Below are 26,054 nucleotides of genomic sequence, written 5' to 3'. Positions count from 1 at the left end.
TTTTTTTTTACATATTTATTTATTTCCTTTTTAAAAATATGTTTATTTTTGGACAGATATAGAGAGAATTTGAGTGGGGAGGGAGAGGTTGAGAGAGAAAGATAGAGAAACACCTACAGCCTTGCTTCACCTCTCATGAGCTTCTTCCCCACAGGTAGGGACTAGGAGTTTGAACCTGGGTCCTAACACACTGTAATGTGTTCACTTAACCAGGTACACCACCACCTGACCTCCGAGAATTATTTTCTAATGTGACTTACTACACAATTAAGAGCAATGTAATGACTGTAAAGTGTAACCATAAAAAAATGTTAGAATCTGAAGAATATGTTTTAAGAAATACACAGAATAGCACTTGAGCTATCTGCATTTTGTGGCACATTTATTTATTTAATGTACTGAGCCCTTGCACTAAAAACAGATAAATAAGACACAAATGCAAGCTCAATTTCAATGCTCTGGGCTGCTCTTTCATCTAGAGAGAGGAGAGACCCCACAGCACTGGTGCTTCCCCTATGCCATAGCATGTCCTATGTCATTGCGAATCTAGCCCATGCTTAGTGAGCCATATCTCTGATTTGGTGCATTATTTCTTTAATTAGATAATGTTTTAGGTCCACTCTGGAATCAGAGGAGGGAGGGCCTCCTATTTTTTTCAGACTCTTAAACACCAGAGGTTTGATGTTCTATGTAATTGTATCTGTAATGCATAATATAGAATCCCATCAAGTTGTCCTTTCATGACTGTGTCAGTCTTGTAATGGCTAGAGTGGAAGATTTAATCTCCACAGAAAAATAGCCACTGTGACTCATAGATCAAAAGGGACAGGTGTTTGACCAGTGGAACCTGTTTTTTTTAAATGCTCTAGTTTTAACTAGGCCTTCTTCTTCTAGCGTTTGCCCTTCTTCCATAGCCAGTCAACAGCATCAGGTTGAGCCTCATGTAAAGTTTCAAGACCTCCTTTGAATCTGGAGAGGTGGCAGTCGTTGACTATGTGGGTCATAGTCTGTCTGGAGCCGCAGGGGCAGTTCGGGTCGTCTCTGGCTCCCCAGCGATGGAACATAGTGGCGCACCGGCCATGGCCTGTTCGATAGCGATTGAGGAGGGCCCAATCATAACGTGCTAGGTCAAAGCCGGGTTGACGCTTGCAGGGGTCTGTGATGAGGTGTTTGTTCTTTACCTCAGCTGACTACCAACTCTGTTTCCAAGAGTCTGGAACAGAGAAGTTCAGTGTAGGCGTAGGGGACCAGATTGGGTGATGAGACGTCAAGCGTTGAACAGGGTGGGCAAAGATATCCGCGTATATTGGCAGGTCCGGTCGAGCGTAGACGTGGGAAATGAACTTAGATGATGCCACATCCCGACGAATATCTGGCGGGGCAGTGTTGCTAAGAACTGGCAGCCATGGAACTGGGGTGGAACGGATGGTTCCAGAAATGATCCTCATGGAGGAATATAATTTGGAATCGACCAGGTGGACATGGGGGCTACGGAACCATACTGGGGCACAGTATTCTGCAGTGGAATAGCATAATGCCAGAGATGATGATCGTAGTGTGGAAGCACTCGCGCCCCATGAGGAGCTGGCCAGTCTTGCAATGATGTTATTCCTCGCACTCACCTTTGCTGCAGTTTTTATGAGATGTTTGTGAAATGACAGAGTGCGATCGAGAGTAACACCAAGATAGACTGGCTGGGCTTCATGCCGGATTCTCATATCGCCAAGCTGCACATTAAGCTCACGTGAGGCCGAGGCATGGTGTAGATGGAAAACAGATGATACTGTTTTTGCAGTGCTAGGGATTAGTCGCCATTTTTTTTTTTCTCCTCCAGGGTTATTGCTGGGCTCGGTGCCTGCACCATGAATCCACCGCTCCTGGAGGCCATTTTCCCCCCCTTTGTTGCCCTAGTTGATGCAGCCTCGTTGCAGTTATTATTGCCATTGTTGACGTTGCTTTGTTGTTGGATAGGACAGAGAGAAATGGAGAGAGGAGGGGAAGACAGAGAGAGGGGGAGAGAAAGACAGACACCTGCAGACCTGCTTCACCGCCTGTGAAGCGACTCCCCTGCAGGTGGGGAGCCGGGGGCTCGAACCGGGATCCTTACGCCGGTCCCTGCGCTTTGCGCCACATGCGTTTAACCCACTGCACCACCGCCCGACCCCCTAGTCGCCATTTTTTACAGTAATCAGATATCAGAGACATGTCTTTCGTGAGTGTTTCCTCGAGGATGTCGAACTTGGATGCCTGAGTTGCACAGCAGATGTCATCGGCGTAGATGAACTTCCTTGAAGAAGTTTCTGGGAGGTCATTGATGTAAATATTAAATAGCGTAGGAGCCAGAACAGAACCCTGGGGGAGGCCACTTGAGACAAGTCTCCATCTGCTAGACTTGTCACCCAGATGCACCCGGAATCTTCTGTTTTGGAGAAGAAACGATATAGTGTTGGCCACCTATGGAGGCAGGCATCTTGAGATCTTGACTAGGAGACCACGGTGCCAGACCGTGTCATAGGCTGCTGTGAGATCAACAAAGACAGCACCCGTCTTTAAATTCTTCTGGAATCCATTTTCATTGTAAGTTGAGAGGGCCAGGGCTTGTTCGCAGGTAGATCTTCCTGGGCGGAAACCAGCTTGGGCGGGTGATAGGAATTTCTCTGTAAGAGGAGAAATATGTGACAGAAGCAGCCTCTCAAGGAGTTTGTAACACATGGAGAGGAGAGAAATTGGTCTATAGCTGGCAGCCAGTGTTGGGTCTTTCTTTGGTTTCAAAACCGCTATTATCTTCGCACGATGCCAAATTTTGGGCATGGATTGAGATTCCAAGATGTGGGACAGGAATGAAGTGAGCCACTTCTTTGCCGCGGGGCCCAAGTTAAGAATGAGTTCTGGGGTGATGTTATTATAGCCAGCAGCTGTTCCTGGTTTAACCCTCTTCAAAGCGTCTTCCAGTTCAGACAGTGTAAAGGGAGAGAGTTTTGGAGATGGACAAGATAAACGGAAGTGGGATGACAACTCATGGGAAATTTCTCTTTTCCAGACTGGGTCGATCTTAGCACGTCCAACTTGAGTTAGGTGACTGGCCACTGAGTTTGGAGATATGGGAGGATGGGAGACAGGAGAGGGTTGGCTACCGGCACCCAGACTATGAAGAAGCTTCCAGGCCTTCCTACTTGAGTGGGTGAAGTTCAGACTTTCCATGAGTTGTTGCCAGCGGGCTTGGCGTGCTGCATCCAGGGAGGCAATGAGATGGTCAGCCACATCTGGGTCGCCCGACTCATCATACTGCTTTAGTAGTTGCCCGCATTCAGCATCAAGACAAGGCGTATAGTTAGCACGTCTCCCACGAGGAATGGCTTGGGAAGCTGCTTTGAAGATGGCTTGGCGGAAGCGCCTGTAGGAAGGAATCTTCAGAGGGGATAGAGTTAATTGGAATTGCAGGAATAGATTTGTTGGTAAGATCACTGAACAGACGCCAGTTTGCTTTCTGAAAGTTCCATCTTAGTTTCTCTGAGCACAGAATCAGTGGGAGCTGGAGACCAATGTGGATGATAGCTGCGCGGTGATGACTGTGCGGGAAGATCTTGAGAATGTGTCTGGTAGCGGGAAAGGCTTGACCGTTGACTGTGCAAATCCAGCACAGGTCGGGTGACGAGTCTTTATTCCATCTAGCACTGTGAAAAGAGCCTGGCTGTTTGGGATCGTATAATAGGGAGAGGTCATTCGCTGAAGCCCAGTCGGCTAAGATAGAGCCGTCAGCACGAGTGGAGGAATATCCCTAGTCTTGGTGATGACTATTAAAGTCTCCAACGTAAACGGCTGGGTGATTCGGGCTAGGCAGGACCTCATTATCCCATGAGGCACTGGGAGGCTTATATACGTTGACGAGCTGAATAGTTCCAATAGTAATGGAGTCGTAGAAGGTCGAAGAGGCCATATGGTAAACGTCCGCAAGACACAATTTGGCGTAGATGGCTCAGCCGTGTTTAGGATGGAGATTATAGCATATTAAATCGAATCCACTGATGGTGAATCGAGCAGCTTCATCGACTGCTATATGTGTTTCTTGTAGGCAGATAACATCTGCCTGATGCTGTATCGCCAATTGACCAATAAGAACGCGATTGGCAAAGGACAACCCCTCAACATTAAGTTGGAGGACTTGAAGAGCAGGACCAACAGCTTGAAAGCTGTCAGGAGCTGCTTGTTGCTGGCTTTGAAAGTGACTGGGATCCATGTGGATTCAGTCGGCTAGGAAGGATCATCAGTTTCCCCAATGAATGGGTACTCACGGGATGCTGACACAGTCATCTCAACAAGTGACCTCAGTGGGTGTTACACAGACAAGGCACCTCAGATACATGTTTCCTCTATCTCTGTCTTTTCCTCCCCCCTTCCTGTCTTTCATCTTTTCTGCAAAGTTTTATATCATTTATTAGTTTGTATCAGGAATATGCTGAGGGAAAATAAACAAAAATAAATACTCAAATCATGAAAGTAACTTGATTGTTTCGAATTTGATTTTGAAACCTGAAACAAAAGATAAAAGAGAAACAGAATCATCTGTGTAATTCTTATCTTCAAAAGGAAGGAAATAATCAGTTGATAAAAGAAAATTCAGTGTTTCTTTGTACTTAATTCTCAAGTACTTATACATGGATTGGGCTCCCTCACACAGTGAGCCCAGAGAGAAGAAGGATAAAATTCCAGGTCATCTCCTCAAAAAAAAAAAAAAAGAAAGAAAGAAAACTTTTTTCTTTTTAGTTTGTTTGCTTTTTCTAATGAAAGAGAAATAGAAAGATATAAAGAGAGAATCCAGAGTACTCCTCAGCTCTGGCTTATGATTGTGCTGGGGATTGAACCTGGAACCTTAGAGCCTCAAGCATGAAAGTTTTTTTTGCATAAGCATCATGCTGTTTCTTCAACCTCCGGCCATCTTAATTTTTTTTGTAGAGGAAGTAGGGGTACTATGTGGATACTCTTTAGTAAATCTAGGACTGTCTTCCAGAACTGACACCCCCTTCCTTTTGTTAGGTCTCCTGGTGTCATCAACTGGGATTCAAGATGAATCCTGTATCACATGACATGGGTAAAAGAGTACTTTACAGTGAGGAGGAAACCTCACTGGACCAGTGGCAGCAAAGAAAATAGTGAAGGCAGCAGTATCCCCTTTCTGCCCACCTGGTGTACAGAATGATCCTGTGATCCAGTGGAATGTCCACTCCCCACAGCCACCTTGCCCAGAGACAACTGAAATATGAAAGCAGCTTTATCAGATGCAATAAGTAGACTTCTTGATCATGAGCCCTTTAGGAGTTCCAGGCAGCTATCTGGAAATGTCAGTGACTTAGCACCCAGGGACCTTGGGCTGAGAGATATTAAAGGAAGTCTCCATTCTTGGGGATGTAGAGCTTAGGTACAGGTTTACAACCTGGAGTTGACTTCCAGAGACCTTAAGACTCATTGGTTCACAAGAATGCAAGGTGATACCAGCTAGAAATAATTACAAGATGATACGGTTCATGTGTGAAGATGACTGGGGACTACTATGACCCAAAGAGAGAATTTGAGATACCTAAAGAGGTCATTGGATGATTTTCAAGTATTGCTAGTAATGTTTTCCAAGAAAGCATTTATTTTCTCAGCTAAGTTTTTCTGTTGGAGTTGCTGACAGTCAAAAAAAAAAAAAATATATATATATATATATGTATATATATGTATATATATATATATTCAGAGGCTTTAGTTTCTTTTCTGTTAAGTCTATCCAAGATAGAAGAATTAAGAACTAGTCTAGCAGGGCTTGAGTCTTTGTCCTTTAGCTTTCATTTCTCTACCTTTTGTTTGCTTATTCACAAAAATGGAGATATAGTCTTACCTATGATTTTTAGGAATAAATTAGTTTATATACAAAAAACTTTTTTAAACAACGCTGGACAGGACATAGTATATGTACTATATATGGTAGCTCTCATGAAAACTATCATCCCAGACAGAGACAATGTCATCCACACATAGGACTTAACAGTGTTATCTGCAGGGAAAAAAAAAAAAAATTTCTTCAGTGGTATTTTCTTTCTTTTTTTTTTAATTTTTAAAAAATTTTTATTTGTAAAAAGGAAACACTGACTAAAAACATAGGATAAGAGGGGTACAACTCCACACAATTCCCACAACCAGAACTCCATATTCCATACCCTCCCCTGATAGCTTTCCTATTCTTTATCCCTCTGGACCCAGGGTCATTATGGGGTGCAGAAGGTGGAAGGTCTGGCTTCTATAATTGCTTCCCCACTAAACATGGGCGTTGGCAGGTCAGTCCATACTCCCAGCCTGTCATACCCCAATGGAAGGCTTGGTTTGGGAGTTTATGAATTTCTGGTTGCAGATAACACAGACAAAATGTTTCCCAGTAACTAAATAAATTATAGACACTTATGTTTGGTAACAGAGTTGAAATTAGAAAATCTCTCCCTGGCAAAGACAGCGTTTACTTACAAGATAGACGATAAGAGGCCAGCTTTGTAATAATAGTCTGGACTCAAGCCTTATCATTAAGAAAAAAAATGGTCTCTTGCCCCGGCCTGCGGGGTTATCGACGGAAACCTAGGGTAGGGGGCGAGAGAATGGAGGGGACAAGAGACACGAAGAACGAGAGCAAGTCATGAGGTCTGATCAAGCTCTGAAAATTTTATTTTGCAGTCACAATTTATGCATAAACAAGGAGGAAGTTCTGCTAAGGTAGTGGGGGAGGGAGGTGGGTGAGCAACTTTCCAAACAGTTAGATGGTAATCACAGTTACAATGATCGGAATGTCTGCTCACAATGATCAGAATGTCCGCTCATTATGTGAGAGACTTAGCTAAGGTTTTGGCTCCCGGCAGTCTCTGGTTTGTGCAGACCTTCACTTGTGGATTCAAATAGTAGAGACAGGGTGAAGGGAGAGACCAGGAAACGGAATCATTTTATATGGTTCTGAATCCTTACTACTCTATCGAGAAGTATTGCTACCTTCTTATCTCTTCAGATTCAAATTCTACAGCTTAGCCTAAAATCAGGTATTGTTTGTCAGAGGCCATGTCTAAGGAGAAGTCATTAAAAGCTTCAAGGGCAGAGACAGATAGCATAGTGGTTATTCAAAGAATCTCTCATGCCTGAGGCTCCAAAGTCCCAGGTTCAATCTCCTATACCATCATAAACTAGAGCTGAACAGTACCTGGTCATAAAAAAAAAAATTAAAAAAGAAATTAATTAATTTAAAAAAGTGTTTCAAGTTATTCTTGCCAGCATTTTTATACAAGGTAGTAGATGACTGGTAATGGAATAGATTTGCACAAACATTTCTATTAAAGTACTACACAGTGACATCCAGATACATGGTACACATTCGAAGGGAGTTGGCACACATCTTTGACAGAGTGTTCAACAAATAATTTTGTAAATACAAGGATATAGTTGTCTTTTTGAGAAATCATATAGAAAGTATTTGGCTTTGCTTACATTAGATTATAACTTAGTGGCTCATCTTGTTGAGCACACACATTAGCATCCTTAAGGACCCAATTTCAAGCCCCCAGTCCCTACCTGCAGGGCGGGAAGCTTCATAATTATTGAAGCAGTGCTGCCGGTCTTTTTCTCTATCTCCCTTCTCCTTCTCAATTTCTCTCTGTCCTATTAGATAAATTTTTTAAAAATTATATATATATATATATATCCTAAGGAATAATTTCATTTAAAAGCAAAGTTAAAAAATAAGAATCTCTAAGGTTTTATTATATGCTTTAATTTTAGCCTCTTAATCAGATGAGGTTTGTGCATGTGTGTGTGTGTGTGTGTGTGTGTGTGTTTTAATTATTTTTATTTATTGGCATCAGCGTTATTACTGGGGCTCTGTGCTGGTACTATCACTCCAGGTGGCTATTTTCTCCTTTTTTTTTTCTTTTTGCTTTTGTTTGCTTGTTTCTATTTTATTTGATAGGACAGAGAGAAATTGAGGAGGAGAGGGGAATAGAGAGAGAGGGAGAAAGATAGATGCTTCACTGATCAGAAGGTATCTCCCCTGCAGATGGGGAGCAAGGCCTTGACCCTAGGTCTTTGCACTTGGTAATGTGTGTGCTCAATAAACTGCACCACTGCCCCTCAGATGAGTTCTAAGAAGCTGTTTTGATGAAATACTCTGAAGTAGAGTCAGACCTGGAGCTTGAAAGATGTCTCAGTAAGTAGAACATGTGACTTGCTGTATGCATAGCCCAAGTTCAAGCCCTGGCACCACACGGAAGGTGCTGTGGCACATGAGAAAACTCGAGTGCAGTGGTGTCTCTGTCTCTGAATGATAAAACAGCCTGGAATAGTGAAATTGTGACCTCCAGGCTCTGACTACCAAAAAAAAAAAAAAGTACAGACTGAATTGCCAGTAAGTTGGGGTCAAGGAAGGAATTGAAGGAAAGGTCAACTATGAAAGTGTGTGTCTTCAGGCCAAACAAAGGGAGGGCAGGCTTAACAAATTATTGATTCACCTGTCTAAAAAGAATACTACCATTCTTTGACTTTTAAGCTCCTACACTACTGTGCTATTACACTGTACTAGTATGCTTTAATGACCAGATGACCTCTCCCAGTATGGAACAGCATGCAATAACTTCTGCTTTTTCTTCTTATAGACCACTGCTTTTCCAGACAAGTGAAAATGTGGCCAAGAGTTCATCAGTGGGGGACATTATTCCAGTCAGCATTGTCATTCAGTTTTTGTTCGCAAGTGCACCTGCTGAGCTTAAATCTCCTTTCCAGGTATTAAAAAAAAAAAAAAAAACGAAGCCAGAAACCACTCATAATTCTTCTCTCTTAACTTTGTGAATTTGAAGCCCTACTCACCAAAGGGGTCCAGGCCTTCTCTTGCCATAGATTTCTATCTTTGACAGTTACTGAAGATCAAGCAAGAGGGTTCACAATGCCAAGTACCTGTTTTCTCAATAGTGTAAAGATTGCCGGATGAATCCAGAATTAGCTCTTTACATAATGATACAAATTATTTATGTTCACAAAGCTCTTTTAATGAAGGTACCATTTCCTCTGCTAAGCCATCTCATTTGGCAAATTCAGAAGTCTCCTTGGGAGTCAGGAATGGGCATCAAGGGTTGAGCGACCTTCTCTCAGGCAGGTATTATTCAGTGGTAATTGCACCTTGCAAATCCTTAACAGTACTTCCTTAATCTGCCATTCACTAAAGAATGCATATGTGGTGACCTCTGATTGTGTTTCCACCTGGCAGAGGGCAGAATGGTCCCACGCACGCTTCTCCCAGTGGTTGGATGACCATCCATCTGAAAAGGACAGACTCCTCCTCATCAGGTAAAGTTATGTGTCCCAGAGGCACATGCCTGGGGAGGGTGCAGGGAAGGAGGAAGGAACAGTGCCTGGATGATTCTTCTTCTTCTAGCGTTTGCCCTTCTTCCGTAGCCAGTCAACAGCATCAGGTTGAGCCTCATGTAAAGTTTCAAGACCTCCTTTGAATCTGGAGAGGTGGCAGTCGTTGACTATGTGGGTCATAGTCTGTCTGGAGCCGCAGGGGTAGTTACGGTCGTCTCTGGCTCCCCAGCGATGGAACATAGCGGCGCACTGACCATGGCCTGTTCGATAGCGATTGAGGAGGGCCCAATCATAACGTGCTAGGTCAAAGCCGGGTTGACGCTTGCAGGGGTCTGTGATGAGGTGTTTGTTCTTTACCTCAGCTTACTGCCAGCTCTGTTTCCAAGAGACTGGAACAGAGAAATTCAGTGTAGGCGTAGGGGACCAGATTGGGTGACGAGACGTCAAGCGTTGAACAGGGTGGGCAAAGATATCCGCGTATATTGGCAGGTCCGGTCGAGCGTAGACATGGGAAATGAACTTAGATGATGCCACATCCCGACGAATATCTGGCGGGGCGATGTTGCTAAGAACTGGCAGCCATGGAACTGGGGTGGAACGGATGGTTCCAGAAATGATCCTCATGGAGGAATATAATTTGGAATCGACCAAGTGGACATGGGGGCTACGGAACCATACTGGGGCACAGTATTCTGCAGTGGAATAGCATAATGCCAGAGATGATGATCGTAGTGTGGAAGCACTCGCGCCCCATGAGGAGCTGGCCAGTCTTGCAATGATGTTATTCCTCGCGCCCACCTTTGCTGCAGTTTTTATGAGATGTTTGTGAAATGACAGAGTGCGATCGAGAGTAACGCCAAGATAGACTGGCTGGGCTTCATGCCGGATTCTCATATCGCCAAGCTGCACATTAAGCTCACGCGAGGCTGAGGCATGGTGTAGATGGAAAACAGATGATACTGTTTTTGCAGTGCTAGGGATTAGTCGCCATTTTTTACAGTAATCAGATATCAGAGACATGTCTTTCATGTTTCCTCGAGGATGTCGAACTTGGATGCCTGGGTTGCACAGCAGATGTCATCGGCGTAGATCAACTTCCTTGAAGAAGTTTCTGGGGTGACAAGTCTAGCAGATGGAGACTTGTCTCAAGTGGCTTCCCCCAGGGCTCTGTTCTGGCTCCTAAGCTATTTAATATTTACATCAATGACCTCCCAGAAACTTCTTCAAGGAAGTTCATCTACGCCTGGATGATGATGATGATAGACACCTGATAGTACCTCCTAGTGGCAGGGTACTTTATGCGTAGGCACAAGTACCCTGGAGCACCTCGCATATATTAACTCTTTGTACACAACAGTCTGTTTTCTGTGTTCTTCACTTCCGTGGCATCCCAACAACTTTTGTGCTATCCCCTTTCTAATGTACTTCTGTGAATTGTATATTTCTGGGTCTGAGAACTAGCCTCAGCTAGATGAAATAAGTTGTTGTCTTTCCTCATTTTCTGCTTATCTTCATTTGTTGCAGTCATTGAATTGGTGAAACACAGGTGTGAGTAAACTTACAGAAGTACCCCAAAGGCAGTGCAGGTATTAGCGTATGTCCTTGCCCACCTTAGAATCTCTAGGGCTGGTATTTGGGGCGGTAGCATAGCGGGTTAAGTGCATGTGGTTCGTGCTTAAGGATCCCGGTTCGAGCCCCGGCTCCCCACCTGCAAGGGAGTCGCTTCGCAAGTGGTGAAGCAGGTCTGCAGGTGTCTATCTTTCTCTCCCCCTCTCTGTCTTCCCCTCCTCTCTCCATTTCTCTCTCTTATCTAACAACAATGACAACAGTAACAACAATAAAAACAAGGGCAACAAAAGGGAAAATAAATAGATAAATAAAAAAAAAATCTCTAGGGCTTGTACCTGGTGTCAGAATGTCAGCTTCATAGTATCACCAAAGCTGAGATTAACTGGCACAATGTCAGGTAAGAGATTCAACCAATGTAGTATAACAGGTCATTGTGAGACATCAGCCCATTGGCTCTGGGACTGGCACTGAGTCCTCAAGTTTGGTGCCCTTGGTGAATTGCTTCCTTGTGTCTGCATTGATAGAGAAGATTTTTCTGGTCCCCTCCCCTTTTTCTGTTCTTCTGTTACTATTCACATATAAGAACTTTTGACCAAGAAATAGAAAAGGACACTAGGCAAGAATCCCACATGTTCATGTGACTAGTTAAGACTGCCCTCAGAAAAAGATTTCGAATGAGAGAGACTGGATTTGGGACTCACTTGGGAATTTACAATGTCTGTGGATTTTTTCCCCCTAGTCTAAAGAAAAGAGGATTCAGTTAATTGAACAGGTTTCATTTTTGTCTTCTTCACGAGTTGGAATGACTTCATCCCAACAGTTGTCCTGCTGTGGGCACATCACAAATCTGTTTTCTTTTGCTTCTCTTTAAAAATGTCTCCTGAGTGATTTCACCAGCAGTGCTGTTGCTAAGCCTATATTTAGCAACTTAAGATCATGCTCAGAAATACTGTCATGCTTCTTAAATAAGTCCTGTCCATCACTTCACACATGACTGCTATCAGAACCTTCTTGCCCTGCGCAGAAAATTGAGCCCTTCTCTGGGAATCATAAAACACCATGTTCCTGCTACAGCCCAGGATTTTTGGCAAGGAGGATACTTTGTCCTAGAGAATGTTCTTTATTATCTGTTATTGCAAAACTAATTTTGGCCCTGCATACTGAAGCACCACTAGATGAATTTCTTTGCCCTGTAGATAAGCCCAGGGTTAGTCTTGCTCTTTAAATGTCAGCAAATTTGTTTTAGCTTTTGGCATAAACCTTGTTGCACTCTCATTCTATTCAGCCTAGTACATTAAGTTGTCATAAAGTAGGTCGAATTGAGGATGGTATAACTACTGCTGCTGAATAAATGACAATAATGAACTCTTAGGCCTGCCTTTCCATTTCAACACCAGATGTTTTTCCAGGGTTTAAATGGTTACTAGTCAAGTTCATTTTAAAATCAGAATAATCACTGACTCACAGAGCCAAGTGGTGTGATTGGGGGAAGCCATACCTCCTTTGCCCCCACCAGATAGGTGCTTTGCATATATGCCTTCAGGGAGGGAGGCAGCAGTCTGCATCTCATTTTCAGTAAAGATGAAGACTTAAGATTCGGGTTATTTGTTTTTGGTGTGCTGGTACTTCATGCCTGTGACAGAAAACACACACACCCATACACACACACACACACACACACACAAAATCTCCCTCTCTGTCTCTCTGTCTCTCTGTCTCTCTCTCTCTGCAGCAGTGCTTCAGTACTTGTGAAACTTTTCCCCTGCAGGTGGGGACTGGGGCTTGCACCCAGGTCCTTGCACATATTGACTTGTATTCCCTACTGGATGTGCCATCATCTGCTCTTCCACTTTACATTTATCTGTTTGTTTGTTTCTTTGCTTGTTTGGGGATTGAATCTGGGACTTAAGAACCTCAGCCTTGAAAGTTTCTTTGCATAACCGATATGCTATTTCCCCTGCTCCTCACTCCCCCTCCCCTTAATTTTAAGTTGAGATGGGAGGAGAGAGAAAGAGTGAGAAACCACAGCATCTGCCATGTCACTACCATCGATGCTGCTGACTTGAACCCAGACCCTTGTGCATGGTAAAGTGTGTGCACTACTGGCTGACCCTGAAGGCTACATTTTCAAGGCAAATATTTCTCAAGATCTGTATAAGTTGTAGAACTGACCTTTAAGCATATCTCCTTTTTTTCCTAATGGTATCTTTTAAATTTTTTTATTAATAATTTAATAGTTATTTACATAGTTATTTACAAGATTCTAAGAGGCCACCCATTTACTCTTGATATTTGCAGTGGAACATCAGCTCTTCTTGTTTTGGACCTCTTTGTTTTTTCCTTAGTCTGAGTAGAATACCTTTATGATGTGAGTAATGTGTACACTTTATTTGCCTAATGGTACTTTCCATCTATATAATTAGTAGGCAATGCTTGGTGCCAACAAACACTTGGAGCTCTTGTCCTTCTGCCAGTCCAGAGCCCTCAGGCTGGGAACCATTCCCTCAACCCCTCTGTATTTAAGTAGAGGTACAAGATCCCTTCTGAGGGCGGGTAATAATTTATCTCTTCTCCTGGTATCCTATGTCACAAAGAACATCTTCCAGCTCTGGGAGCTGGACAGTTGAGATGAGATCAAGGAGGGGGATGGAACCAAGGGAAGTCTTAAGGGTTTCTCTACTGATGAAGGCACAGGGTAGATATTTAAGTCATAGGTGTATTTCAGTAGTTAGCACACTGAATATTTAACATCTGATAGAAATCAACTTTGTGTTCCATATGAACCTCCACTTGGCAGTTTGTAACACACTGAACACTGTTGCCATGTTACCACACACCATCCTTCAACTAATTGTTTGCACAATTCTTGTACTGATGTCTTTTGCAGTAAGAGTAACTTCAGTAATCTATCTGGTTACAGAGTTGAGTCTAGCTCTTATATAATCCTTGGCCTGACTTCCAAGAAAGCTGATGTTTTGTTCAAGCAAATGAAGTAATTTAATAAGTGCTTGAAAATCTTGCTCTGATTTTATGTGGGCGGGCAGCTTTAATCTTTTTTTTCTCTCCATGTAGTTTGGATGGTGTTTTTGACAAATATCAAAGAAATCTAACCAAATTCATTTTGAGCTTTCTTCATCATATTGTGTAGTTTATATAATGTCTTATCCTTTTGAATGCAAATGAAACTGCTAAATTGATTTTTGTCTGTTAGATTAAATGGATTTCATCCATTCACTGTAGAACCATCAGTTTTTATGAATTCTACTGCACTGATCCTTAAGCTGATGGGTATATATCATTGTTTTAAATTTCCATTAGGTATTTTCTAATATATTTGGGTATGCAGGGACTATCTTTAAGAAGAGGGTCAGTTTCTTAGGATGCCATCGCAATTATTAGAAGCATTACTAAAACTAAGTATTTTTCAGGGAAACAGCTTCATTAAGACTCAGTTCTAACATGATTAAGGCACTCACTATTTATTTTTGTCACAAGATTATTGCTGGAACTCAGAGCCTGTAGGATGACTCCATTGCCAGTGACCATTTCTCTGCCCTCCACCCCATTTTTCTTTTCATAAAAGAGAGGTAGAGGGAGCCGGGTGGTAGCACAGTGGGTTAAGCACACGTGGCACAAAGTACAAGGACCCTCAGAAGGATCCTGGTTCGAGCCCCTGACTCCCCACTTGCAGGGGGGTCACTTCACAGGCGGTGAAGCAGGTCTGCAGGTGTCTATCTTTCTCTCCCCCTCTGTCTTCCCTTTGTCTCTCCATTTCTCTCTGTCCTGTCCAACAATGACATCAATAACAACAGCAATAAGAACTACAACAATAAAACAAGGGTAACAAAAAGGGAAATAAATATTTTTAAAAATTTTAAGTTGTTTTTTTTTTTTGAAAAAAAAAAAAGGTAGAAAGGGAACAAGATACAGAGAGGAGAGACACCTACAGCACCGCTTCACCACTCTCCTCCCTGCAGGGGGGAACCAGGGGCTTGAATCCTAACGTGTGCACTCCCATGCTGTGCCACCACCCAGCCCACAAAATGTTTTTCTTAGGGCCATTAAGTTTTAACTCACATGCCTGTACTACTTACAAGAAGCTCTGCAGCTGGGGCCAGGTGGTAGTGCACACATTACAGTGTGCAAGTCCGATTCAAGCCCCCAATCCCCACGTGCAAGGGGAAAGCTTCAGAAGTGCTGAAGCAGAGCTGCAGGTGTCTCTTTTCCTATTTCTTCTCAATTACTGTCTCTTCCCAATAAATAATTTAAAAAGAGAGAAGCTCTGCAATTGTGTTTCTCCTTTATTTTCTTTTGCATGCTGTCCTTTTCATTGTAGTTCTGTTTTCTTGTATTTCTAAATCATCTTGCAATTGTTAAACACCAGTCCTGGAGGTATATAATGAACAGAACAGCACCAGGGAAGCAAAGCAGTGAATGCCAGGAAGTGATAATGCCTTAACAGAAGTATAGACAACTTGTTCATGGAGACTCTTGTGTGGTAGGAATAGTATTTGTGTGCTATGTGCATGCTTGGAAGAACTTGACAGCACAGTCTTTTTAGTTATCTAAAGTATATCATGTAGGTATTGTTTTCCACTTTGCACTTGAGCAAATAGACTCAAAATGTAGGCCAGATCACAGCTTCATAAAGGAGTAGAGTCTGATGTATCAAGTAAGAGTTATTATCTAAGAGTCTTCCCATCCTTCCACACAGCTCATTTAACATGATTATACCTGCACCAGGCATAAAGCCCGCCTTTAAGGACCCCCAAATACTGGGTATTTGACTAAACCAGGGCTACTGATATAAAAGTCATGGACTGTTCCACAAACTCATGACTTGTGGTGATTTGAGCTACTTGGAGTTAGGAAAAGCTTAATCTAAAAGAAGGCATTTGAGCTGGGTCCTAGGTTACAAACTTCAAGGAAGAAAGGAATGAAGTACATTCCATGGATTAAGATATTCAGTGGTGATAAAGAAAAGCAGCACATTTTACAGTCTTGATATACATCTTTTACTTCTGAGTGTTATTTACACAAGCTCCCCAGGATTCTCTTTAGGTGGGAATCAAGGATGAGCTAAGAGTCACACATGGAACATGAATCTTCTCTGCACATTACTTGGCGACAAAAACAAGAGAAACTGATGAATGAGGGTTGTTTTTTTTTTGTTTTTTTTTTTAACCAGAGCTCTGGCTTGTGGTGGTGTAGGGGGATTGAACCTGAGAATTTGGAGCCTCAGGCATGAGAGTCTCTTTGCATAACTATTATGCTATCTACCCTCCACCGAATGAGGATCTTTTTAGGCCACAGCAAATAGTCTTGGATCTGCCAATAAGTAGCACAGAAGGGGCTTGAGGAAGATGATGAAAGTGATGCTGTGTGGGGCTTAGTTTAGAGGTTGGGGCAGGGCATGTCAAATGGCGTGCTGCAGACACACTTCTGCTAGTGCAGCAGATCTAGTGCACCAGCACTAGAATGATCACCATCTACAAGGTTACAGAAATAATTAAATTTGCAGCTTTCAACCTGAAGCACATTGTAAAGGGGCTTAATGTGGAAATATGCAAGGCAAATTCTTAAAATTTGAAGACTGATTAGGTATAGGATTGAAAGGGAACCTTAAAGGACTTTTTTTTTTTAATTTCCTAGGGAATTAATGTTTTACATTCGACAGTAAATACAATACATGCATAACATTTCCCAGTTTTCCATATAGCAGTACAACCCCCACTAGGTCCTCTGTCATCCTTTTTGGATCTGTAGTCTCCCCCCCACCTCCCGACCCACCCCAGAGTCTTACTTTTGTGCAGTACACCAATTCTAGTCCAGGTTCTACTTGTGTTTTCTCTTCTGATCTTGTTTTTCAACTTCTGCCTAAGAGTGAAATCATCCCTTATTCATCCTTCTGTTTCTGACTTATTTCACTTAACGTGAATTTTTCAAGGTCCATCCAAGATCAGCTGAAAACGGTGAAGTTACCATTTTTTACAGCTGAGTAGTATTCTGTTGAGTATACATAGCATAACTTGCTCAGCCACTCATCTGTTGTTGGACACCAGGGTGGCTTCCAGGTTTTGGCTATTACAAATTGTGCTGCCAAGAACATATGTGTACACAGATCTTTTTAGATGGGTGTGTTGGGTTCCTTAGGATATATTCCCAGGAGAGGAATTGCAGTATCATAGATTAGGTCCATTTCTAGCCTTCTGAGAGTTCTCCAGACTATTCTCCACGGAGGCTGGAACAATTGACATTCCCACCAGCAGTGCAGGAAGATTCCTTTGACCCCACACCCTCTCCAGCATTTGCTGCTGTTACCTTTTCTGATATAGGACATTCTCACAGGAGTGAAGTGATATCTCATTGTTGTCTTTATTTGCATTTCTCTGACAATCAGAGACTTGGAGCATTTTTTCATGTGTTTCTCAGTCTTTTGGCTCTCTTCTGAGGTGAATATTCTGTCCATGTCCTCCCCCCCCCATTTTTGGATGGGGTTATTTGTTGTCTTGTTGAGTTTGGCAAGCTCTTTATATATTTTTGTTGTTAGCCTCTTGTCTGATGTATGGCATGTAAAGATCTTCTCCCATTTTGTGAGGGGTCTCTTGGTTTGGGTAGTAGTTTCTTTTGCTATGCAGAAGCTGTTTAATTTGATGTAGTCCCATAGGTTTATGCTTGCCTTAGTCTTCTTTGTAATTGGATTTGTTTCATTGACGATGTCTTTAAAATTTATGCAGAAAAGTGTTTTGTCAATATTTTCCACTAAGTGTCTGATAGTTTCTAGTCTAACATTCAGATCATTGACCCACTTGGAATTTACTTTTGTATTTGGTGAAATATAATGATCCAGTTTCATTCTTCTGCATGTTTCAACCCATTTTTTCCAACACCATTTGTTGAAGAGACTCTGTTTTCCTCTTTTAATAGTCTGGGCCCCTTTGTCAAAGATTAGATTTCCATAGGTGTGGGGGCTTACTTCTAGGCTCACAATTCTATTTCACTGGCCAGTGTGTCTATTCATGTTTCAGTACCAAGCAGTTTTGATGACAATAGCCCTATAATACAATTTGAGTTCTGGGACTATGATGCCTCCAGTTCTCTTCTGTTCTTCTCAAGATTGTTTTGGCAATTCTAGGTCTTTTCTGGTTCCAGATGAACATCTGTAGCATTTGTTCTATTCTCCTAAAAAAATGAGGTTGGGATCTTGATGGGGATAGCAATAAATTTATAGATGGCTCTGGGTAGTAGTATATTAATTTTGATAATGTTAATTCTTCCAACGCATGAACATGGACTATCTTTCCACTTCTTGTGTCTTTTTCAGTTTCCTTGAGGAGTGACTAATAATTTTCAGAATACAAGTCTTTCACTTCTTTGGTTAGGCTTATTGTTAGATATTTCATTGTTTTTGTTGCTATAGTAAAAAGAATTGACTTATGAATTTCAACTTCTTCTACCTTAGTGTTTGCATAGAGGAATGCCACTGACTTTTGAATGTTAATTTGGTAGTCTGATACCTTACTCTATTACCTGATTTCCAAAACCTTCTTGCTGGATTCCTTAGGTTTTACTATGTATACTATCATATCATCTGCAAATAGGGAGAGTTTGACTTCTTCTCTTCCAATCTGTATGCCTTTAATTCCTTGCTCCTGCCTGATTGCTATGGCAAGGACTTCCAACACTGTGTTGAATAGTAATGGTGATAGTGGGCAGCCCTGTCTAGTACCTGATCTGAGGGGAAATATTTACTTACAGTTTTTCACCATTATTATGATGTTGACTGTGGTTTTGCTATGTATAGACTCCACTTTCTTAAGGAATTTTCCATCTATTTTGGGACTATTACTAATCTTTTGTTGATTGTTAAGTGTTAGTTTAATTCCACTGTGGTCTGAGAAGATGCTTGGGATGATTTCAATGCTCTTAAATTAGCTGATGCTGTTTTGTGGCCTAGTATATGGTCTGTCCTTGAGAATGACTCAGGTGGACTTGAGTAGAATGTGTATTCCAGTTTCTTGTAATGAATGACTCTGAAAATGTCCAGTAGTTCTATTTTATCTATCTCATTTAGCTCCCTCCTGTCTTTATTGATTTTCTGCCTGGATGATCTGTCAAGTTGAGAGAGGGGGGAGTTGCAGTCTCCTACAATTATTGTGTTGCTATTAATATATTGCTGTAGCTCTTTCAGTAGATGTTTGATATATTTAGATGGCTTCTCATTGGGTGCATAGATGTTAATAATTGTTAGGTCCTCTTGACTGATTGATCCTCTGATCACTAAATAGTCTCCATCCCTATCTTTTTAAATTTTATTTATTTTAAAGTCTACTATGTCAGATATGAGAATAGCTCTTCCTGACCTTTTTTTGCAGGCCATTGGCTTGTATGATAGTTTCCCATCCTTTCACTTTTTGAGTCTGTGTTTGTCTTGTTGAGTTAGGTGGGTTTCCTGTAGACAGCATATTGTTGGGTTGTGTTTTCTGATCCATCTTCCTACTCTGTGCCTTTTAATAGGTGAATTGAGGCCACTGACATTTATCATAAATTGAAGATATTTTAACGCCATTCTTGTAGATTTTTAGAGTGTTCTGATGGCATATTTATGGTAGTCTGACTGTTTATAGGAGACCTTTCGAAACTTCCTTCAGGGCAGGCTTGGTGATAGTTGATTCTTTCAACTATTGCTTGTCTGTGAAGGTTTTGATGCCTCCATCTAGTCTGAATGACAGTCTGGCAGGATACAGTAGTCTTAATTGAAAGCCTGTCTCATTGAGCACTCGATAGATACTGCTATTCTCTTCTGGCCTGTAGTGTTTGTGTGGAGAAGTCTGTGCTAATCTTATGGGTTTTCCTCTGTAGGTGACTCTTTTGCTTTTCTCTTGCAGCCTTCCGGATCCTTTCTTTGTCCTTATTCCTTTCCATTCTAAATATGTTTCTTGGTGTCTTTAAGTCTGGGTTAATTCTGTTTGGGACCCTCTGGGTTTCTTGAACCTTTAGGTCTTTGATGTTGTCTAGACTAGAGAAATTCTCAGCTATTATGTCCTGAAGAATGCTTTCTTCCCCTCCCTTTCTTCCTCTGGTAAGCCAATAAAGCATATATTACTTCTTTTGAAGTCATCCCATAGGTCTCTGTTGTTGTTTTCAGTGTCTCTTAATCTCTTTTTGAGATGTTTTACTTTTTTTTAGTTTTCTCTAATTCGTCTTCAATCTTGCTAATTCTGTCTTCAACCTCATTTATTCTTTTATCTCTAATAGCCCCAGTGCTAGGCCACTGAGGTATAGATCTTCTCCTGAGTTTCCTGGTTAGTTCTCCGTCCCCTGTTGTCAGGACAGGGTCATTCCCCCCCCCCATCTTCTCCAGATTCTGAGGGCAGTAGCAGTGGAGACTCAAAGTTGCATTTGGTGCATCTTTGGGGATTTCTTTTCTCTCTTCAGCTGTCTTTTTGTTGGTGAAACAGACTGGAGGTGGTGTCTCAACTGGTAAACTGCCGGACTGTTACCAGCCACTTAATCTTTCCCTAGGCTCCTCGCTGTCTATGAGCCACATGTGTTTGCACTCACCCATGATTTGTTGGGTTCCCGAAGTCATTCTAGTCCTATTTTGTTGTGGTCCCAGATGACCTCCTTTGGTATTCCTAGTTGACCCAGGAGAAGAGAGAGACACAGCTGCTGCTCTTAAAAGACTTTTGGGGAGCTATAATCTTTGTTAAAATAGGGGAGGGTGGGCAGAACCCGACCCAACAAGTGGTGTTCTTCCCTAGTTTTCCCTTTTCTTTTTTGTAAAGAATTGTTTAGAGCAGGTTTAAGAGTCACAATAAATTTGAGAAGATATAGAAATTTCCCTGTGATGCATGTCCTCCCTCATTATCAAAATCCCCCAACAGAAGGTTCAGTTTGTTGTAATGGATGAACCCACACTGACAATCACAGAAAGTACATACTTTAGTTTGGCTTAGCTCATGGTGTTACACATCACCAGTTTTGAAATGCCCTACTTTTCTAATTGCTGAGTTTTAGGGACTTGAACAGAATTAGATAATGATATTCACAACACTGGTGGACAGAGAAATCAGAAAGCAGGTGAGGACATGAAGTAGGGGATTTGAAATTCAGTTATGTATAGTGTGCAAACCATAAAAGTGGATAGACACTACAAGGGTGAGAAATGAACCAGGCAGATTTTGGACAAAAGTATTTCCAACAGTTAAATGAAAACAGTGGACAGTCCTGACCCAAAGATTGTTTTCAATATTTGGGAGAAAATAAAATTAAGAATCATATAGCAAGTGGGACTTGAATCTGATTATATAGAGTATAATAATATTTAAGGGGACCAGGTGGTGGCACACCTGGTTGAGTGTACATATTACAGTGCTCAAGGACCCAGATTCAAGCCCCCGTTCCCTAACTGCAGAGGGAAAGCTTTGCAAGTGGTGAAGTAGTACAGCAGGTGTCTTTTTTTCTCTCTCCCTATCTCCCCTACCCGCTTGATTTCTGGCTGTGTCTATCCAATAAATAAAGATAATAAAAAGTTTTTTAAAAAATATTTCTCATCTTCATAGTACCAAATTAATCATTAAGCATTTTTTAGTGCAGGGGGCCAGGTGGTGGTACACCTAGTTAAACACACATTACAGTGTGCAAGGACCCAGGTTCAAGCCCTTGGTCCCTATCTGCAAGGGAATGCTTCATGAGTGATGAAGCGGGTCTGCACGTGTCCTCTCTTTCTTCTCCCCCTCAATTTCTCTATCAAGTAATAAATAAAAATAAAATAAAAACCATTTTTAGTGCCACTTAAACATATTCTAGCACTTCAACAAAATCACTTGACTCTCAGATTGGTAAAGGGCTAGATAAACTCTGCCTTGAATATTCAACTCTGCCAGTACAAGGTGAAAGCAGTCCTAGACAAGATGGAACAGGGCTGGCTTTGGCCTGCAGGCAGTTTACTGATCCCATCATCTAATTCATGAGAACATCATAATCCTGCCTTTTCATAGCAGAGGGCTCCCCCTTGTGAGCATAAGCTGCTTCTGACTACTCAGAGGCCTCCTTAACAAGGAAACAAAAGGGAAACAAACTGAGAACAACTGAGGACAGTGCAAACTGAAATGTTTATAGGCTTGCACATTAACCATAGTTAACTACCAATAAATGTTTGTTAGTGGTTACCTAGCTTTTAAATTGGGCAAATCAATTCCAGAAATGTTGTTTTAATATTTGGCACCCCTTAGGCCAAATCATTTGCATAATTTTTGACAATGTTTTTATTTTGGTTTTCAGAGGAGCCCTGGAAGCTTACGTTCAGTCCGTAAGAAGTAGAGGCGGCAAAGAATTTGCACCAGTTTACCCCATAATGGTTCAACTGCTTCAAAAAGCTATGTCTGCTCTTCAGTAAAGTATTCATTTTGTGTTAACCATTCAAGGTTGGCAATTAAACTAACACATAATCTCTAGATAGATACTTTCTATTTTAAGAATGTACTTGATTTTTCCCAGCATTTCTTATTGATCTCTTTCCATATACTTTCATGATTCTACTACCTGAGTAGCATAAAGTGTCAGATTCACACCACCATCTTCCTATTCCATAGACCCTGTTTCCAGAGATTCAGCCATTTCAGATTTCTTTAAAAGGCTAAAATTTCTTTTCTGTCACCTAATAAATCTGTGTATAGGTACACACACTTATCAAGTCCCATTGCATTGTGAGAATGTGACCTAGCGGTGGAAGTACCCTGCTTCCAGAAGCAACCTTCATCTTTACTAGAAAACTGTTCTAGAAACTTTACTAGAAAAATGTTCATCCAGTGAAGTCAGTTCATCTGTGACCATGGGGTAATTTCCCAGTGGGAAGGTAGGGGGTGACTCAGAACTCATGGTGGGAATGTTGTGCAACTGCACCCCTATTATCTTATGATCTTGTTAATCCATATTAAATCACTAATAAAAATCTTTTAAAATACCCTAGTCATTTCCAATTTGGGCTGCGCATGATGCATGAAATTCAGTCTCCTACTTCCCAAATTCTACCATACTTAGGGATTTATGGCTATTATATTTACCAAAAACGAACAAAAATAACCCACTCAAATGTTTTCCAGTATGCAGCAAAGTTTGGGAACCACTGGCATATCCCAAAGCCAAGGTAAGGTGTTACAATATTGTTTAAGGGGAGTCAGGTGGTAGCACAGCAGGTTAAGTGCAGGTGGTGCAAAAGCACAAGGACCAGCAGAAGGATCCTAGGCTCCCAACCTGCAGGGGAGTTGCTTCACAAGCAGTGAAGCAGGTCTGCAGGTGTCTTATCTTTCTCTCCCCATCTCTGTCTTACCCTCCTTTCTCCATTGGTCTCTGTCCAACGACAATAACTAAAACAATAAAACAAGGGCAACAAAAGGGAATATTTGAAAAAATTGTTTTAAGTATGTATATCTTTAATAAATATAGAGCAAGGTTTTTATACTTTGTGTGTTATCTTACTAGTACTTGGGGTCATTTAACTTTGTAACAGAAATACCAAGTTTAAAAATAAAAACAGTGGGAGTCGGGCTGTAGTACAGCGGGCTAAGCGCAGGTGGCGCAAAGCACAAAGACCCACATAAGGATCCCGGTTCGAACCCCGGCTCCCCACCTGCAGGGGAGTCGCTTCACAGGCAGTGAAGCAGGTCTGCAGGTGTCTATCTTTCTCTCTTCCTCTCTGTCTTCCCCTCCCTCTCTCCATTTCTCTCTGTCCTATCCAACAACAACAACAACAATAATACAACAATAAAACAACAAGGGCAACAAAAGGGAAAAAAATAAATAAATATTTAAAAAATTAAAAAAAAAATAAAAACAGTGTCTACTTGACAAAAATGCTTTATAAATAACTTTATTGTCCTTGCCTTTTTTTAATTTACCATTTTAAATCTCTGCCACAGCTTTTAAATGTATTTTCTATCCCATGAGCTTGTTTTTTTTGAGAAAACATATATAAACTTCGGTCAAGATCCATTAGAAGAAGGGAGATATAAACAACTTTTTAAAAATTTTATTTGAAATAATATACAAGAATATAGTGTGCAAAATTTAGGGGCAACATCATGAAGTGTAATGAACTGAAATCAATTTTACAGCTGTGATTCTTAACCAGAAACACCACTTGGTAAGTAACATGAAAAGCCATGATTGTAGCTCAGAGCAAAAGCAGCTGTATTGCCAATGTATTTGCTCTAATTTTAGACAGTTGGAGGAAAAGTAAAGTGCAAGTGTTGCACTATAATAAGTGCAAAGTCTGCCCCCACCATAAAGATATGATGACAAAAATAAGATACGATATGTGACTGAGGAGATATAGAACACAACATTAAAAAAACACAATGGTGTCAACTGTTAATAGCACCATTACAGTGACTATATCCAATGCTATTAACTAACTTTACTGTGGCCTAGTTCTCCATTGCAGATAATGGATGGGTGCTGCCACCTGGTGCATAAACTCAGCATGCTCTTGGGAACTGCAGCAGGTGGCTCATGTGCTGGGACACTGAAACTCTCCACCTGCCACGTTCTAGTAGCCTCTTGGCACTGGCCAGACTAGAAGCGCCCGTGTTTGGCACAGATGCTGAGCCATGTGGAAAGGCCAACTCCCAGCTTCTGTTTCGTTCCATTATGAGTACAATACAGATTAATAAGCAGTAAGGAGCCAATGTATAAACAGCAGTTACATATTTTTAAATTCCCCTTTTGTACAATTTAAAATAAAACGTATACACTTTTTCTACTGTACTTTTTAGCACCACAGGATATCAATTTTCAAGCCTATATTACCTGATAGACATATATGAAGTTTGGAAGAAAAATAAGGCAATTTGGTTTACAATGTTGATAGTTTTAGCTTACTTAATTGTTCTAATGGAGAAAGCAAATCCTCACTCATATTGTTAAATCATTTCAAGACTCAAAGCTATCACTATCTTATGGTCAGAAACTCAGGACAAGTGATGAGACCTTGATCTTCTTAAGTCTTTTCATCAACAGTCAGTATTTATGCAAATACAGACTTAAGATCCAAAGTATCCTGGTTCAATGTTGCTGTGAGCCCTGTGAAGATAAAATTAAAACTCAGTGAATGTTTACAAATCAATATAGTATCTCTATCTGTGGATGCTAAGATGGGTAAAATACTGTCTGTAACAATGTCTTTCTCAAGCTTTGGAAATTTTAAATTTGGAGCATTCAGAGTGGTCTGGGTGGAAACTCAAAATGTGGAGATTTTTAAAGGGTTTCTAATAACTTATAACTCAGGCCATCTAGAAAATTTATGAAAGCAAAGCACTAGACAATGATAAACAGAAAAGAGACATGGCGAAGTCCTATCCCATGGTAGAAAAGTTAATAAAGAACTTCAATTCACCACCCTCTAATATTGGAATCTGACTCCTTTTAAAAAAAAATCTTGGGGGCTGGGCGGTAGCACAGGGGTTATGCGCACATGGCGCAAAGTGCAAGGACTGGCTTAGGGATATCGGTTCAAGGCCTGGCTTCCCACCTATGGGGGGGGGGGTCGCTTCATAAGCAGTGAAGCAGGTCTGAAGGTGTCTTTCTCTCCCCATCAATTTCTCTTTGTCCTGTCCCACAACAATAGCTATAACAACAACAAGGGCAACAAAATGAGAAAAACAGCCTCCAGGAGCAGTGGGTTTGTAGTGTAGGCACTGAGCCCCAGCGATAACCCTGGAGGCAAAAAAAAAAAAAAAAAAAAAAAAAACACGAAAATTCTAAGCTATAAAGAAACAAAACATTCACATAGTGAATTCAAAATATCCTTTGTCAGCCCTCCTGCTGCAAAGTTCTAATGTCACTCATTCACTTTTATATTTCACATTCTCTTCTGTCACATGAAATTTTCCTGTAACTAAAAAAAAAGGAAGGGGAGGAAGGGGGGGAAACCTCTAACTTAAAAGATGTTGATCTAGTAATGGGGCTGGTTTAGTAATGGAAAAGTTTTGAGAATCCAATCTATCCAAGATAAAATACTTCCCTGGTACAAGTTTGTTTACCAATCTCCCTGGGCCTGTTTCTTTTCCTTCTTGAGGTTTTTAGTCTAGAAATTCTGTGTAAATGGCAGAAATCTT

The 26,054-nt window shown here is 41.3% G+C and overlaps 2 protein-coding genes across 5 annotated transcripts in view; one reads left to right on the top strand and one right to left on the bottom strand.

Annotated features, from left to right (window-relative positions):
* COG5 (component of oligomeric golgi complex 5) overlaps positions 1 to 22,903 on the top strand; it is a 237,610-nt gene extending 214,707 nt beyond the window's left edge. For both annotated transcript variants that reach the window (XM_007528314.3, XM_060196396.1), the window contains exons 20-22: positions 8,661 to 8,787; positions 9,269 to 9,348; positions 22,222 to 22,903. In XM_007528314.3, the coding sequence (XP_007528376.2) occupies positions 8,661 to 8,787; positions 9,269 to 9,348; positions 22,222 to 22,336 (322 nt within the window). In that variant the 3' untranslated portion in view covers positions 22,337 to 22,903. The remainder of the gene's footprint in view (positions 1 to 8,660; positions 8,788 to 9,268; positions 9,349 to 22,221) is intronic.
* Positions 22,904 to 23,953: 1,050 nt separating this feature from the next.
* HBP1 (HMG-box transcription factor 1) overlaps positions 23,954 to 26,054 on the bottom strand; it is a 30,251-nt gene continuing 28,150 nt past the window's right edge. For all 3 annotated transcript variants that reach the window (XM_007528315.2, XM_007528316.2, XM_060196397.1), the window contains one exon: positions 23,954 to 25,020. In XM_007528315.2, coding sequence (XP_007528377.1) covers positions 25,003 to 25,020 — 18 coding nt within the window. In that variant the 3' untranslated portion in view covers positions 23,954 to 25,002. The remainder of the gene's footprint in view (positions 25,021 to 26,054) is intronic.

This window comes from Erinaceus europaeus, chromosome 8 (genome assembly GCF_950295315.1).
Source record: "Erinaceus europaeus chromosome 8, mEriEur2.1, whole genome shotgun sequence".
NCBI classification, from domain to species: Eukaryota; Metazoa; Chordata; class Mammalia; order Eulipotyphla; family Erinaceidae; genus Erinaceus; species Erinaceus europaeus.
This window is presented reverse-complemented; position numbering and strand designations above follow the sequence as displayed.